Here is an 18746-nt window from a genome sequence, read left to right as displayed (position 1 = left end):
CAGACCATCATAAAAGGCAGTGATTACAGTTGAAGATTAGCTTGATGAACACAAATACCTTGAGGTGTTGACTGCAGATCTCAGTCCAATCATGGATCTTTGGGGTGTGCTGGACAAAAAGTCAGATTCTCAGAGGAACCATCTTGCATAGACGGCTTAGTGTAAGGAACCGCAGGTGTTAATGTTATGGCAGATTGATGCACATAATGTGCCTTGATATTTGTAATTAGCAAAAATGTTATATTGATACATATAAGACAGGGGTCTCAAACTCACAACCTGCGGGCCAATGGCGGCAGGACAATATAAATATCATAGCCACCATAGAATTACTACTTCTTACTGTGTTTCAAAAAAAGTCTGAATGAAATCAATTCGGCATCATATGGTTCCATCTGTTGAAAAGGCTTATTTGACAGTTGACTGCGATATGAAAGTGAAAGGGAAGTGAAGCGCAGCACACGGTGCACACAAAGAAATGTGTCCTCTGCTTTTAAATCATCACCCTTGGTGAGCAGTGGGCAGCCATGACAGGCACCCGGGGAGCAGTGTGTGGGGACGGTGCTTTGCTCAGTGGCAACTTGGCGATCGGGATTCGAACCGCTAGGCCACCATGATCGCCACTATCCATGTGGATGATTTATAATCACAATTAATATGCAAATTAACAATCAGATTAAGGACCAACACTAATGTTCCATTGACAATGTCACTGAAGGGAGTGGACCTCCAATAGCTATAGAGCCCATCCACTATCCAACCTGGAACTCACCTTGGTTATAAATTCAGAACATCAGTGTTGGCCAGGACGCTGAATCCATTCTTAAAAAAATGGCCACTAACTGTATAACTGTACATAACTGTATCCGGTGGTTTTTGTATAATGAACAGTTTGGTAGCAGTCACCTTTTGCTGCGATTGTTATGGCGCTGTACATTACCCTCTGTACAGATTTTGCAGGAAGGAAAAGCAGAAATGATGCAAAGAAGCAAGAAGTAGGCAAGAGAAGCCACGTTCAGAAGAACTGTTCGTGTTCGTTCATGTTCAGGACTCTTTATGTTCAAAAGAACCTATTGAAGTTAAAGAAGAAGAAGGGGATTTGAGACCCCTGATATTTGAGTGTATAATATCACTGAAATTGCAGGCATGTATTTATGATTCAGTTAATTAGGAATTTGGCCTGTTATGTTGGCTTTAATAAATGAATAAATTAAGGTTTTTCAAACATTTACAGCTGCGGCAATTTTATCAAACGGCCCTATCGAGACCAGCTTACAATCGGTAGTTACAGTGAAAGTCCCTGTGGTAAGTGGGGTTTGAACCTGTGACTTTGTGGTCTTCTGGTTCATAGACGGGTGTTTTACCCACTAGTTTACCCTGGTCAAATCAATGGGTTTTCAACATATTGTGTGAACCATATAGGATTTGAAGTGATTTCTTTTACATTTCTCATACTGTTGGTGCCCAACAGTAATTGGAGAGTTGACTGACAAGCCGTGTGTTGCTCCCTCATTATTTCATGAGCAGTTAAGCAGGTAAAGGGTATGGCGCTAAAGAAATTTGCATTTGAAAGTTTTTTTTTGTCATTTTAAAGCAAGCGACACAGTCAATCATTAGGCTGAGGGGGGGAAACATCAGAAAGAAAGAAGAAAGATCAGGAATGGCCAAGTCCACAGTCTGAGCTGCAGTGGATGATGATTGAATTCTTAATTTGGTGGAGAAAAAAAAGAACATTTGAGCAGGGGATTGTCAAAGTTTAAAATCATGAGATGACTTGAATGAATGAATGAATGAATGATGGGCCATCACAATGTTCAAACCACCAATAAGACAGGATCAGACAGGATGATTTTGTTCTTTTCCATTCCATTAAAGATTTCAAAGCCTCTAATTAATCTAATTAATAACTGGTCAGAATGAAAGAAGAACATTTAATAACCAGCAGTGCACAGCATCAGTGAGGTGTTAGAAACTGACAGATTCAAATTTTTTCATATGGTCATTAATATCATCACACCAGCAACATTGCATAGCAGTCTGTAATCAGACATGAAATTTTCCAGTTTCATCCCATATATTATATATTAATATATATGAATATATGCCATAGTATGTTATATATATATGTAATAGGAATCTTTTTTCTTTTTTTTTACATTTCAATTACATTTTTACATGTACATGTTCATTTGCATTTAGTTTTAGGAAATCACACATTTAAATGTAAATCCTGGGCTTGCTCAGCAGGTCCTTCCTCACTATTCCTCAGTAATGTATGTAATACAGGAAATGTAAGGAGACATTATGCTATCCCAATTGCTCTTTCTGGTTTTTGCTTTTTGTTTTTTTTTGTTCCCCGATACGCCGCTCATGATCTAATGGTGGAGGCAGTGCTATGGGTGCAAATGGAACTGGGTCATTCCTGTCTACTGATGATATGACAGCTGACAGAAGCATCAGGACAGATTCTGCAGTTTTTCCGAGATAAACTGTCTGCTCGCATTCAACAAAATAAAGAGGACCGTGCTTCTCAGACGACAGATGGACGGCAAGCCAGAACATACTGTGAGAACATACAGCAATCCAAGAGCTTTTCAAGGCAATTTCACTTTTGGAGACTAAATTAAAGGCAGAAAGACCAACAAATGTGTGAAAATGAACCCTAATTTCTAAATGGTTTATACAATGTTTTGCTTAAACCACTTGAATTAAAGCCTAACCTCTTCTCTTCAATCACATCTTAATTGCTTCATTTAAAATCCATTATGGTGGCATACAGATCCCGAATTATGAATATTGTTTCACTGTTCAAATAGAACATAGCTCTAGAGCACAAGACCTGAAAGATCATTATTTGAAACAATTAGATACTGTAATGGCACTGAGACCAAATGTAGAAAGGCTTAGATTGGCTTACACCGGGCACTGTTTTTACACCGGGCACCTGCGTTAATCTTGGGCATGTTTGCTGGTGTAAGGCCGGTGTAAAATAGATTCATTCGGTCTGCTGTCATTCTTTGTTGATTCTGACAGTGTTTTTGTTCAATTATCATTTTGTTCACCACTATCTGTATCGGGTCTCCTGTTGCATGCATACATCGTGGAATATGAAACAAGAAGGAAAGAAGGGATAAAAGCCCCCATTGCCATGGCAACGTGGCCGTAACAACACCATAAATGGCCACATCCTACAGAGACGAGGATTGCTTTTTCACCCTCTGCCTCCCTTGTTTTGCTTGCTGCCGGCTTTGTGGATTCTGGGGTGTGGACTTGGCTGAACTTGGCTTTGACATGCAATTTCGAACCCCTTAGATTTCCTGTGAGAGGGGGAAGCCTATTCTCACTCCACACACGCACCCACACACACACACACACACACACACACACACAATAACGTGTTGCCCCAGAAGGGCTTGTTTCTTCATTCAAATGCCAGTGCCCACCGGGCACCTGGCGCAGGGTGGCATATGCCAGGCTGAAGGCGCAGATCTGCAGACACATCTGACGGGGGAGATTAGCGTGTTAGATTAACCCCGCCCCCCCGTGCCAAAACACTCCTCCCCCTCTCAGCAGCACACCTCCTCGGAGACCGGCTGCCCGACATGACTGCAATATTAATGGGCTGCTCTCCCCCACACAATTAACCCCTGCTTGTAAGGTTCACGTCCTGCTTTTGTACAATCTGGGTCAAACAATACCACCTTGATTCAGTTTAACACTCCCAGCGACTCGCTATCTCTTTCTCTCGCTCTTTTTTTTTGTTATTCATTCATTCACACACACACACACACACACACACACACACACACACCTTTTTTATTTCCTCATGGTTATCGCTGATATCAGACTTGCAGGAAAGCACCAGAATATAAAGGATGTGGGTTTGATTGTTGCTGATTGGCTGATCAGAGGGACGTCTGTCCCTCGGCCACACAGCGCCATTGTGAAGTGCTTTCTGGGGACAGCACTTTAATAAGCATCCTATCTGTAGACTACACTTACTCCTCCATCTCCAACACCAAGCCCCACGCACCGGCAGCCACGCTGGAGTGCATTTAATTATCGTTAAAACTCACCCTGAATTATTCATCCGCTAATATACTGTATGCTGACTGCTCATTTATCACCGTCCCCTGACGCTCGGATTTAAACAAAGTCATTAAAAACAGCCCTTCTCTTCCTCTCCTTCGCTGTGCTTGGCAGATAAAGTTCGACAGCGACGGCGTGTGCGTCTGCTGCGAGCTGCAGCCCCAGAGCTCCAGCTGCAATAACCTCGGGGAGACGCTGAAGCTCAACCCCCTGCGGGACTGCAACGTCATCCGCCTGCGCCTCAAGGTGTGTTGGTGTGTGTGTGTGTGTGTGTGTGTGTGTGTGTGTGTGTGTGTGTGTGTGTTTGGGAGGGGAGGGGGATGTCAAAGTTTTCTGCACAAGTCGTTTAAAACGTGGGACTGGTATTTCCGCTCTGTACACGCCTGAAAAACGACACGTCCATTTGGGAAGAAATGAAATCTGAATTGTCCCTACATTTATTTTAAGCAATAACCCAAATCATTTTGCACATCTCTGCCCTTTTTGCATGTTTGTCTTGTCTTGTGTGTCCTGTTTGAAATATCCAACGTATCCACTCACAAGCACTTGTCCAGTTATGTCCTGTTCTACCTGTTCATTGTACAGAAAAATTCAACTTTTCCCTTATAGCGATAACCTGTACAGTATTTAATTTTTAGTTTTAGTTAGTATAGTTTAGTTTGTATATACATATATATTTTTCTTTTATGATTGCACTATGGAGGGGGGTCTGTGTGAAACATTATTTCAATACACGGTACACTGTGTATACTGTTGTTCTGACAATGAACCAATCTTGAATCTTGTTTTTGCAATAATTGACACATGATGGACAGCCCTTCACATACATAATGTTCCTTCCACATTTATTTTACACATCATGTTATAAAACAAGAGTTCAATTTGGTTTTACAGTTTTTTTAAAAGACATCTAGGAATAACTATATTAGTTATTTTGATACACAGACAGCATGAATTCTGCAGGAAATAAGGAACTGGAGAAGCAACATCATTCATCATTTCGGCTTCGTCCTCTGCCTACACACTTCTGTATGCTGCTTTCCCATTACCCACACTGATCATATTATTTTAAAAGCTTCCCGTGCTTGGGGGCTTTGTCTCTCCATTAGATTTGAATGCACAAATGTATTAATTTTTTGTCATTGATTTATTGTAAAACATGAATAACGAAATTAAAAAAAGTGCTTTAAAAATAATAAATGGGCTTTAAAGAGGAGCGATCACACCCATTTGTCCAGTATCATAGCTCATCAAAACGGTGTCTTTATGGTTGCTATAAAACTTTATTAAGTGATGAGTTGCACCACGTGTCCACCTGGAGATGGATCCCTGCTCCACGAAGCCCTAAGTGCTCATTCTGACTGGCATTTATCAAGCTGAGTGTCGCTTTTGTTCAATTAATATTGTGGCATGTCAGCTAATCAGCCTTTTACACAAATTGGGTGATTTACTGTACTGCAATTACCACACTTAATCTGTCCACTGTCAACACCTTCATACATCCTTTCCGTGTAAGGGTGCATACACTTATGCAACCAGATTATTGGTCATTTTTTATATGTTTGGAATTTATTCCATCTGAATTGTACTGGATGTCAGTCAGAGTAAAGGAGAGAAAAGTTTTCAAATGGTTTATTGTGGTCAAATTTTTTACATTATAAAAACCTTGCATATTAACATGGGTGTGTGCACTTTGCATATTCACTGTGTGATAGTGTGTCAGTATTATTTAATATATCACTACTAGGGGTGTGTAACAGTTGGTTTGTTTTTTCTGAAGTCACTGTTCAGTTTGGTAAAGTGTGTTTTTGGTCTGTTAGGGGTGGCATTACATATTCTAAACAAAGTGAGGCTTTTAAAAAAATTCTGTCAATACTGCTGAATCCCACCAGTTAAAATGTAAAATCAAGATCAAGAATTTCTCAGTATTAAACTATATTAAACAATATTAAATATATTCATTAAGGTGCACATTTTGAATGTTTCTAAACAAATATTTGCTCAATATGTTCACTAAAACAATTTACTGAAAAACATATATATAATATTAGTATTAACACTGCTGTATTCAGTACATAAAATGAGGCAGGGCTTGATTGATCAATACATGCACAATTACAGCCCTAATATCACATCTGCGTGCTGACGGGTCAAGTGTGGGGGGTGTCAACTGTAGGGCCTGTCAAAGCCCATTGAGACATACTGTATGTGATTTTGGGCTATATAAGAAATAAATGTTGTTGTTGTTGTTGTTGTTGACGGGGAAATGAAGTTCAGAAACTGGATAATGCTGTGAAACAATAATTTATCAAACACAAAATGGCATGAGGGCTAAAAACAGGGGAAACAAAAGGGGAGGCGATTGCCAGAACTGAACACAACTATACCCACGAGTTGCATGGTCCATATAAAATGGGCTGCTGAGAAGGTACACCTAATTCCTCACACCAGTCCATGGCTGGAGCCCTGCTGTCAATCGTGACACCTAATAAACTCCCAGTTTTTATTTGTACAAATTTCCCCCATGCAGCCTTGCTGCCACTTGTGCAGTTGAGTGTTTTTTTTTGTTAAATCTTTACATTTTGAGTTTAAGTATTTATGCCTCATTGTGTTCCTTTATGCCCTTTTTTGATTGTTCAATTCACACTACACTGGAAAAAGAACCTTCTGTGTTCCATTTTTGTGAAACATTTTCCTGACAGAGCTGTATGTCTTTACTTATTTAGTTAATATCCTTATGTTCTGGACATTTATCTGGAGTGACTGCTTAATTACACATAAACATTATACACAGAACATCTAGACAAGTTGACATTGTAATAGAGACACAAAGAGCCACTGTCAAGTAGCTGTATGTGTGAGTGTGTGTATGTACTTGCTAGTTCGTGTTAATTGCGAAGTTTTGTGTAATGAGTGAAGGTTCTGCCAGTTCCTGTGCGGGCGGGGCTTTGACCTCCTTCCTAACCTCCAGTTGGCTAAAGGCAAAGCTGTTCGGGGAGGTGAAGATGGGTTCATGCGTAAACTATTAGCAGTTTCCTCAGAGCTATGACTTTAGTTACAACCTCTCTGTGAGGTTTTCTATGTCAGTATGCAAATGATGACGTGAAAATATCAGTAAAATATCTTCCTGTCTGAGCACACATCTGTCTAGCAGATGCTGAAACGGACACCTCTGTCAGGCCAGGATTACTGAGAGTCTCATAAGGTGGCCTTCAAATCATTTCACTCTTCATGGACCCACTTTAGCACTTCAATAACCTGTGACTGGAGGGATTATTTGAATAATCTTGCCCTCTGAAGTGAAGCATTTTGCCGTTTTAGAAGCTGAAAATCACTGCTTACTAATTTAATACATTGTAGCAAATGGTAGGCAAAGCATGCTGGGTATGCAAATTTGGTTTGCAACGGCACCGAGCTGTGCGAGAATTACCGAACAAGACAAAGTGAACATTTAACCTGGGGTCCTGCTACAGAATAAGAAAAGAAGTCATTAAAAGAAAGTGTTTAATTCCCACTTTTCCCAAAAAAATCCTATACTGGTCTGGGTCATGGGGAACCTGGAGTCTATCCTAGCAACCTCGGGCGCAAGGCAGAAACAACAGAAAGCAAAAGAATGGGCACCAGTCTGCTGCAGACCGAGCACACACACACACACACACACACACACACACACACTAGCTCCAGGGCCAGTTCAACATAATCAGGTCCCCCAACCTGCATGTGTGAGGGGGAATCTCACTCTTGGGAGAACAGACCAGCTTCAGACAAAATCGCTGTCCTGGGCCAGGTTTCCCCAAAGTATTGTTAGCCTAATTCTTCCAAACCACCTTAGGTGTAGTAACTCAGAACTTCTCAATGTAAATGACTTGGTGCAGCAGTTCTGCACACTGTTCTGTTTCAGTATTTATTCTGCAAGTGTTTTCTGGCTGAATATGAAGTAGATTCCTGAAGTGCATATTTCTCGGCTTCACTTGCAGTTTCATAATGTAAATAAGCAAATGAAACCACTTGATTTTCTTTAGACTAAGGCTAGTGCTCTTTTCTAATTGCCCAGTCATAACAACTAAGATAAATTATTATTCATTTACATTTACATTTACATTTACAGCATTTACCAGACGCCCTTATCCAGAGCGACTTACAATCAGTAGTTACAGGGACAGTCCCCCCCTGGAGACACTCAGGGTTAAGTGTCTTGCTCAGGATCACAATGGTAGTAAGCGGGATTTGAACCTGGGTCTTCCGGTTCATAGGCGAGTGTGTTACCCACTAGGCTACTACTACCCTGTATTCAAAACAAGCGTCCTCCGTTTTTTTACCTTATTTTGTATTAAATTAAAGTATTAAACCTTATTTTGTATTAAATTAAATGCTTGGATCAGTTTAGATCAGGGCAATTATCCTGCCCACATTCCCCTGATTCAGATGTTTTTGTGCACTGGACATCTTGGATAAATCATGTCTGTTATCATTTGTCAAGGTGAGTCTGAGTGAAGACATTTATTTTAAACCTACTGCAGTTGGTGGTGTCAAATACCAAAATGATGCTTATTGATCTTTGGGTAGATAAAAGACAACAGACTTCCATTGTCCAACATCTGAAAAGTGACGGATTTCACATGCACGGAGGTTCCTCAGCGGTTATCTGACGTCTAAAAGGCCGTCCAGTCTCTTGTTGGTGAGATTTGCTCGGCTCCTCTGCTGTAGTGGCTTTATTCTGACTGCAGATAAGGTGAGAGAATGAGAAAATCTGAAGTCCCTTTCCAAATATGAAAACCAACACTAAAAAAGTGGAAAAAACTGTTTCAGTGCTGCTTTTAATGCCTCAGTGGGGTTTCTGTTATTATTTTAGAAATTCTTGCATGTTTTTTTCTAGGAAGTGCTTGCACCGTGTTTCCCATAGGACTGCTTTAGGAGGCTGTAAATATGTTTATTCTAACAGGCCTACACTCAAACATGCCCGAAAAAACCCTGAGTAAGTGCAGCTCAGCGGCAGCCATTAATTACGTGTCCCCAATTAGCCCAGACGGAGATGCCACGCTGCTCTCGCACGCAGATGCTTTCTTTTTTTGGTGCCGGTTGTTTTTCTCTCTGAAGGTGATGCAAGGGCATAAAGAGAACAGAATAATGATTTGCACCGAATGAGGACAAGAATCTCCTGTGAATTGGGTAACATGACTCACCAAACATGAAATGACTTTTAAAATAGAAACTGAAAAAGAGACTTTCTTTTATGTGGTTTACTAGGTTTGAAGAACGAGTGAGTGAGTTCCTGTAGAGTAAGTGAGTGGGTGCTTGTGTAATGAGAGTGAGGGAATGAGTGAGTGAGTGAGTGCTTGGGTAGAGATTGAGTGAGTGTTTGAGTGAATGCCTGTATAGAAAGTAAAAGTAAGTTGGAACTGTCTTGAGTGAATGCTTGTGAAGTGAGTAAGTGAATAGGTTAGTTAGTGAATGAGTGAGTCGGAACAAGTTAGTCAGTAAGTGAGTTATTGAGTAAAATAGTGAGTAGGAATGAGTTAGTGAGTGAGTGAGTTAGTGAACAAGTGAGTAGAAATGAGTTAGCGAGAGAGTTAGGGAACAAGTGAGCATGAATGAGTTAGTGAGTGAGTTAGTGAATGAGTGAGTAGAAATGAGTTAGTGAGTGAGTGAACGAGTGAGCATGAAGGAGTTAGTGAATGAGTGAGTAGAAATGAGTTTGTGAGTGAGTGAACGAGTGAGCATGAAGGAGTGAGTGAGTGAGTTAGTGAACAAGTGAGTAGGAATTAGTGAATTAGTGAGTAGAAATGAGTTAGTGAGTGAGTTAGGGAACGAGTGAGTATGAATGAGTTAGTGAGTGAGTTAGTGAATGAGTGAGTAGAAATGAGTTAGTGAGTGAGTAAACGAGTGAGCATGAAGGAGTTAGTGAGTTAGTGAATGAGTGAGTAGAAATGAAATTGTGAGTGAGTGAATGAGTGAGCATGAATGAGTTAGTGAGTGAGTTAGTGAATTAGTGAATAGGAATGAGTTTGTGAGGGAGTTAGTGAATTAGTGAGTAGGAATGAGTTAGTGAGTGAGTGAACGAGTGAGCATGAATGAGTTAGTGAGTGAATTAGTGAGTAGGAATGTGTTAGTGAGTGAGTGAACGAGTGAGCATGAATGAGTTAGTGAGTGAATTAGTGAGTAGGAATGTGTTAGTGAGTGAGTTAGTGAATTAGTGAGTAGGAATGAGTTAGTGAGTGCATTAGTATATTAGTGAGTAATATATGAATATATGCAATAAATTAATGTTGGGAATGTAATGTAAATGTAAAAATCACATTGCTTGTGATAAGTGGTTAGTCTTTTTTCTTAACTAATCTTCTTTACTAGTTGCCACAAGTTCTTTTTTTTCTTTTTACCAAGTCCAGGATGTTTCTTTCTGCCAGTAGGGCTGAACAATTTTAAGAAAAAATAAAAATTTATTTGCCAAATATTGCAGTTGACATCAGCACAAGGTGATTGGAGGGTAGTGTGGTATGGGGGGTGTTGTGCGTCTACCATCATGCCCAGCTAGGGGACACTTTCTCCCACTGATGTTAACCGATGAAGCAGTGTCTAGTGTGGCAAAATAATTCATTAATGTCGTTGCGCTTTATAAAATCGCATTTATTCAAATCGCATTTCGGTTCGATCATTCAGCCGTATCTGTCAGTGTAGATTTTTCTGTGTTTGTGGGTTTTGATAAGTATCTGTGCAGATGTGGAAGCGCTGGGCCCGGCCTGACAGGCGGCTCTGACAGCTCTGCCTCCTTTTTGACCCTTTGCTCTAGCCTGGACACCCTCACCGCCCAGCATCCGTCCAGCATCCGTCCAAGCCCTTCTGAGCCCGGTGTGCATCTTAGTGAACATAAACACGGCCTCCCTCCCCCCCGGCTTAAGCCCACTTTATCAAAATAGCATAGAAACAGTCGTTTTAGATGAAGCAGATAAACACAACACGGTTGCATTTTCTCACTGATAAGCTAATGTGTTCCTGCATGTCTGTCTCTGTCATTTCACTTGCCCTGAGCACGGCCTGTTTTATGTATGAGAGCCCCCATGTCCCCTCCTCATTATATCACCTTGAAACATGGCCAAGTGAGTGAACCAGTGATAAAATACTTTACTGTAGCCAAGGGACCTCTTCCCTTTGTTGCAGACAGCCATTTTTCTCTTCCTTCCTTCAGAAAATACAGTCTAGGCCTATTAAAAACGTCTCTGTTTGGGTTTATCTGAATTTCTGCGAGTTCATTAAACTCAGCTCTGCTCCTGGTTTTTGAACAGGAGGACATATTGATCCCCTTTCTTGTTTAATTGCCCTTTGAGTGTTGCTGGCCAGGTGATTTGGTCACGTTCAGCTTCTTTGTCATTTTATCTCTCTTATTATTCCATGTTTGAAGTGCACCACTAGCTGGACATTAAGCCAAGTTTATCCTAATGAGTAAATCATCATGGGGGACGATCACCCTTCCAAAAAATACAATTCCCACAATCCCATTTGTTCAAGTTACTTATGAAATTGGACACCACATCAGGGTTTAAGTGGCAACATGACTTCAGATAAAAGTTTGGACAGAAATGTGTGTACAACCCTTATAACAGAGCTAATAAACTCTACATAACCACAGACTTCTTTATTCTGTAGGGAATGAGCAGCTGCTGTTTATGGGTGCAGCCATCTTGGATCCCTACGAGGGTGGTGATCACCAAGTAACCGTAACACTTTTTAATGAAAAGGACCCACAGTTCTTGTTGCATGCTGATTGGTCCTGAACAGGTCCTGAATGTAATTGAACTAGCTTCCTTGGTGGCCACGCTAATTATTATGTCGGGCTAGTGAAGGACCCCACCTCCACGATTTCACTGCTCACACGTAGGGCAGTGGTGGCCTTGTGGGTGTGGAAGTGGACTCGTGAGGTGCCACTGATGTCCCTACACACCGCTCCCCGGGTGTCTTTCATGGCTGCTCACTAAGGGTGATGGTTAAATGCAGATGAAACACCATGTACTGTGCTGCAGTGTTTCACAATTCACTTTCCCTTCACTTTCACACAGTAAAAGTCCTCTGCACTGTCTTTATTAATGCACATCACCACACGTACAAAAAGGAAATACATTTCCAATGAGGGTTAACGCTACACCCTTAAAGTGTTATATCTGGGCTGGTTTTCCGGGTGGTTTGTTTCATATCACCACTGCTGACTGGCATCCCCGGCAGTTTCCGTTCTGCCAGAGACCGTTTATTACTGGAAGTGTCAGAGACAGCAGGAACTGAGCGCTGCTGCGGTCCCACATGACCCAAACAAGCGAGGCGGCCGAGCCAGAGACGGGTGATGGATGGCGGGAGCGGCGTGCTGACGCTGGGAAGAGTGATGACATCACTCATCTCAGCCTCCCTTTCACGCTCGGCCTCCTTTGTTTGTCCCACGTTTTTCGTCGTCAGCCCTCCGTCTTCATCTGCCGTTTGTAATCTACTATCCCTCCTTTCAGATGAGAACATCGCCCGGTTTATTCTGGCCAGGGGTTTTATGGGAAGAAAGCAGCTGCTCCTCTCCTGCTTACTCTCTCCTTCTCTCCTTCTCTCCTTCTCTCTCTCTGTAGGAGCTCCTGTTCAGCGTCTGCGCTCTGAATGTTATCTCCACCATCGTCTGTGCCCTCGCCACGGCCATGTGCTGCATGCAGATGGTGTCCACTGATGTGCTGCAGATGGTAAATGTGCCTCTCTTCTCCTCTCATCTCCTCCGTTCCGCTTCTCTCCACTTCTTTCTATTCTCTCTGTTCTCTGTAAACTGCATTGGCCGAATAAGTTTTCTTTTTAATCAGCGAACCAGCATCATGTGGCTCTGGTCGCGGTCCCGGCCCGAATCGTTTCTCCAGCGCCAGGCGTCATTCCTCTGCGGAGAATAAACTACAGGGTGGTAGTAGCTTAGTGGGTAACACACTCGCCTATGAACCAGAAGACCCAGGTTCAAACCCCACTTACTACCATTGTGTCCCTGAGCAAGACACTTAACCCTGAGTGTCTCCAGTGCGACTACTGATTGTAAGTCGCTCTGGATAAGGGCGTCTGGTAAACGCTGTAAATGTAAAATGTACATAAACGCTGCTCCCGCCCGGCCGAGTAGAGGGCAGCCAGAGTGGAGCGGCTTCTTTAGGCAGCAACTAAAGCCACTGGCCTGGGAAATCAGCACGGCGGCACGTTCAGCGCTCATCGCAGCCGCTGCTCCGGGCCGCTCGCACAGTTCCGCATTCTAATACGCCGCCTGATAAGTAAAAGACGAGCTGTTATTTGCAGCGTATTTAATGTAGTAGCAAAGTAAAAGGTGAAGGCTGCCTACAGGCGAAATCTTTCCCTTTTTATGATTGTGTTGAGAGAGGAAGGTTTTATGTGAGGTACACAACTTGCGATGTTAGTATTGTACAGCGGGGTGCTTTCTGGGGTTTATGGACGCTGCTGGGAACTGTGTGGCTTGCTGACATGGAGGGAAAGGCCAAGGTGCAGTGAAAATTGCCTCGTTACGTGTGTAATAGCATGAGTGTGCATGTGTGTGTTGTAGGTGTGTTGAAATAAGGATTATGTGTGTGTGTGTATGTGTATATATATATATATATACATACACACACATATATATATATATATATATATATATACACATACACACACACACACACACACACACACACACACACACACACACACATATATATATATATATATATATATATATGAGCATTGTGATGCAGACGTGGATGATATTGCATCGATGCAATACAGAACATAATCGATTACTAAATATTATTAATCGAATAATAATGTTGCTTGGCGATTTTCTGGCGGCGTATAAAAATTCTCGTTAAAAAGTGCTGGTAGTGAATGTGGCGACCTGATCTGAGTACAGCGCCGCTCCGGGTAGGAGTTTCACACTGCGTAGCGCACCACTCTGCGGCCTTGTTCTCACACCGTGGTCAATTTTGGAATTTGTTGAACTTTGATCGCTGCACGCTGTGCTTTATTTTTGCACAAGCAATAGTACCGTAGCGAGAGAGTGTTCGGTCTGCCTCCTCTAAACACACACACAAACCGGGAATGGAGGAAAAGCTGATTTTAACAGTCTCTGAGTGTCCAGAGATCTACAACACGACATTATCGTCTTACCGGGAGTTTAGAACCATGTCTGTTTTTTGCCTGAATGCTGACAGTTTTCCTGCTCATTGTAGCAAATGAAGGAGTCCATACGCGCGGACGAGACCTTAACTCTTGTATTTGAAAACATCATGTGAAGACGTGAGACCAGTGCAGGTTGTAAAGGCCTCTGTGGGTGTATACTTGTGAAGCCGCGGCGAGATTAGTCGCGTGAGGGGTCATTTTCAGCCGGACGGACTGCAGGACAGAGACACAGCAGCTTCCTTTCTGTCTGCAGTACACGGCACGTTGGGTAATCATGATTACCGCCGAGGATTATTACATTAGAAGGTTATTACATCCTCATATCTTGCCTGCTCTGGAGGAAACGGTGATCGATATATTGTCTCGTTACGTTGGGCCTCGCCTTAGGCCCGCTTTGTTGGCTCCGAAGGATTTATGTCTTCTGCAGCAGTGCAGAATGGTCAGGATAACTGAGATGTTTCGTGCAGAACTGAATCAACAGTTACAGACTTTGCGCAGTGATGTTGACGCATTAACGCTGCGTTCCCCACCTGACACCGAAACCCAAATCAGGCCACGCCCGTCCATCTGAGCTTCTCAGCGGCGCGTCCTGCTAATGAACGGGACAGAGAGGAATTCAAGACGCGCCATTGTTTTAAAAGCACAGCCTGCCGAGATTAATCCTGGCTCGCCACCGGGGTCAAATCAGGGTGAAAGACAATGGCCCGGTCTCCCTGCACTCACAGTGGAATGCACACGCCTACACGGGCACACCTGGCCCACTGCCCGCCCTGTGCTGTTCGGAGGGGTCAAACAGAACTGGTCCTCTGGTCCCGGCTATAGCAGCCAAATAATATTTCATATATAAAAGATCTTCAAACATAAGGAGAAGCTGCCTAGGGAGGAAACAGGGTCCTTTTCACTCACAGTATCACACATGTCACACACAAGGTGAAGTACAGTTGATGGCCTTGTATCCAGAAAATGTAAGGTTCTGTGTAAATTATTTCAATTGTTTTATTACTTGAAAATGTTGCAATATTACTGAACAATGAACAAAACATATTTACAATAACTGTAAAATAACAGGCAAAACAGGATGAAATAAGAGGGTTACGTCCACTTTCCTTGTTTGCTGAGATCCGGTTGATCTGCGAATCATCATGTTGGAGTTGAAATTCAACAAAACATGGAAATGGAGAAAGTGGTTTCATAGTTATCTGTTTGCGTTGACTGGGTTTAGATTTTCGTTATTTCACGAGACGTATTATTTAGGGCTGTTTTTTGTGTTTGCATTTTGATCCTGAAAAATGTCCACAAGCAGTCCAAGATGCCGACTTGAAAACAGCCAGAACTCACCAAACATGCCTAATCTCTCTCTCTATCTCTCGCTGACACACTCTGTCCCTCTCTCTCCTCTGTGGATCTGCACCTTGTTAAAAGTTGGATGTTTGTTCACCGAAACGCAGCACAGTGCGTCGATGCAAATCTCTCCCACCGGATTCACAAATGCGTTACAGCAAGTTATCACAACCCGACATCGCTGGTCTCAGTCAACACCAGTTCCCCAAAGTAAACGCAGATGATGAAAGCGATGCGTCATAAAGCCCGTCGGACGCCGTGACTCTCCGACTTCGCCGGGCCCTTCAAAGTCCCCGTCTGTCTCCCCTCCGCTTCCCTCCCTGCGGCCTGTCAGGTCACTCGGTGCGACAGATGCTGGTAGACTCTGATAAACAGCCATTCATCAGAGGGGATCAGACAGCGTAAGACAACCACTGTACACATTTGTGCGTGTTTCATGAGCTCGTGTGACAGCTGGACACGCACGCCCAATGACAGGGACTGCGACTGTGTTGTGCTTTCAGCTAATAACGGCCTTGCAGAGAGTTTTACATGCAGGGGCCATTAGGAGATTAGATCTTTAAGTAAAGCCAGTCAATAAATCACACTGGCGTCTATCAATAAATCACACCGCCGTCTATCTGCAGCGGGACTGTAGGGAAAACTGATTTGACCGATGGGTGTACTGATTGATGTTTTATGACTCGTCTTGATTTTATATTACTTTTCTAATATATTGCTTTAATTATTTTACTATTTTCATTTTTCAAATGTGTTGATTTTTACCATGGTAATTTACATTGGCATATCTTTAATGTAAAGCACTATGAATCAAATCAAAAGATTTGTCTTTTTTTGTGTGTGTGTTTTCCAGTTCATGCCTCACAGGTCTCGTGCACTGAGCGCAGACTGCATGACTCCTCATGGCACCATCCTGCACCACAACTTGGACTTTGACGAGTTCATCCCACCCATCCCGCCTCCACCCTACTACCCTCCAGAATACACCTGCACACCGGTGATGGAGGGCCAGAGGTACACACTGTGCATGTGCACACACACACACACACACACACATGCACACACTGTGTTCATCCTTCAGGAACCAAGACCAGCCCACTTATTCTAAGTGGTGTTCTTTCCTCACGTACATATGGGTAGTGGTGGCCTAGCGGTTAAGGAAGCGCCCCCATAATATACTCATAATATACACTTCCATTCAAAAGTATAGGCTCAGTTAGAAATGTCTTTATTATTCCATAAAAAACATGAAATAGAAAATTTACAAAGCAATTAATAAACAATTATTGTTTTTAAGTTTAAAATAATGGGGGTGGAAGTAGGGCTGTCCCAACATTTCACAAGCAACACAGTAGCCTAGTTTTTTTATACATGGCATAAAAGTAAAAATAATATCTGCAGTGTTATCTTCATTTTACGTGTCAAAAAGATTTCACGGCCCCCGAGGCTTTCTCTTTCCCAGAAATCCACAAAGTAACAGGTTCAAAACCCACTTTACTACCATTGTCCCTGTAACTACTATTGCATAAATATAAATCTATAAATTGAATGATATAGTTAAACTCATATCTGCTGATGCATTATATACTGTACTAGTGTAAACCTGACCAGTTTTATTGCTTTTTTAATTCGTACACACTTTATCAAGATGTGGCAGTGGGGCAGTGGGGCAGTTACCCTAGCAGGTAAGGAAGCGGACCCGACATTGGAAGGTTGCCGGTTGGATAAAACGTTGAAATGGAGCAGTAATTCCCCCAAATCACACGCACTGCATGTTTACAGAAAATCATGTCACACTCACTGGAAGATATTATGCACTGTGACTGAGCCTCTGGTTATTTAAGCAGATTTTGTACTTGAGCAGCTTCTGAGGGCAGCATTTATTAAGGCATTGGAATGTTATCAACAGTGAGTGAGTACGAGCAAGTTATTACACGTACGGTACAGCTGGGTGAGCTAAAACATACACTATGTGTATGTTTTACAAAATGGGACAAAGGCATAGTAAAGACACTGCAGACATGGCCTTCAGCAAGTTGATCACTACGTTTAAAACAAAAGCTGTGGTAGTGAACATTTTCTCCATAATGAGCTCTGAAGGGTTGTGCCACTAATCCAGAGAGATTATTCCAGGCAAACTACATCACCTCGCTAATAAACACATTTTCGGTGAAGATATATGCACTGCCATCTCTTCTCCACACTAATCCAGGGCGCAGAGTTCCGATATTTCTCTGTTTTAGTGCGCCGCAGATAGGAGCTGGGTATGGATGCCCTGCTCATTTCCTCGGCTTGAGACGGTCGCTTCAGTTTACAGCCATAAAATCTTCGCTGATGTAGCTGTTTGGCCGGGAGCCGCACTGGCTTGTCAGTAAGGCTGTAAATATAAATGGGCAGAAGACGCCATTACTGTACATCTCCACCGAGCTAAGAGGCAGCAGCGAGTCATGACATCATTACCCTCGCCTGAAGATTGGTGGCCAGAGAAATATGTTACTGGCCAACTCGTCTGAAAGGGCTGAAGGTTTTAATTGATTGGAAGGTTGGAGGACTGGAGGAAGAGCGCATGTGCTGTAGGACGGGGGTCGGATGGGCATAACCAGAAAGACTATTTGAGGGCCAGAGTTGTTTCCTAATTCGATCACAAAAATGTTTTTCACAGACTATTCCAGTCAGTCTTTAGAACCAGAAACAGCAGTGGTGGCATAGTGGGTAAGGAAACAGACCCGTAATTGGAAGGTTGCCAGTTCAATCCCCAAATCCCCTGATTCTTCATAAATTTAGCATTTTTGCATTTTGCACTCCAAGACAGACATTTAAATCTTTCAATATACTACCTTATTCTAAAAGTACTTAATTGCTTGTAACCTTTGGTGGCACTATTCCCGATATGTTACATTGACGACTTTATGATTAATAACCAAACAGCCTTAATTATTTTCGAAATTCTGAATGTCACACCAACTGGCATGATGTCACGCCATATGATGAATTACACCACACAACAAACTGTACCCAAAAATCTGTATTAGCAGCATTTAACAAACAACAAACTTTTGACATCTGTAGAGTTTTCTGTGAGCCACGTTTTTCCAAGAATATAATATATATATCAATATAACTACACATAGTGCAAATGTCATAAGCCCATG

At 42.4% G+C, this 18746-nt stretch overlaps 1 protein-coding gene across 2 annotated transcripts in view; it reads left to right on the top strand.

Annotated features, from left to right (window-relative positions):
• fam189a1 (family with sequence similarity 189 member A1) overlaps window positions 1–18746 on the top strand; it is a 110021-nt gene that overhangs the window by 82522 nt on the left and 8753 nt on the right. For both annotated transcript variants that reach the window (XM_028956578.1, XM_028956577.1), the window contains exons 4-6: window positions 4204–4335; window positions 12687–12794; window positions 16448–16608. In XM_028956578.1, coding sequence (XP_028812411.1) covers window positions 4204–4335; window positions 12687–12794; window positions 16448–16608 — 401 coding nt within the window. The remainder of the gene's footprint in view (window positions 1–4203; window positions 4336–12686; window positions 12795–16447; window positions 16609–18746) is intronic.

The sequence above is a fragment of the Denticeps clupeoides genome, chromosome 16 (assembly GCF_900700375.1).
Source record: "Denticeps clupeoides chromosome 16, fDenClu1.1, whole genome shotgun sequence".
In the NCBI taxonomy this organism is placed as follows: domain Eukaryota; kingdom Metazoa; phylum Chordata; class Actinopteri; order Clupeiformes; family Denticipitidae; genus Denticeps; species Denticeps clupeoides.
Note: the sequence above shows the minus strand (reverse complement) of the source record. Positions and strands in the feature narration are given on the sequence as shown.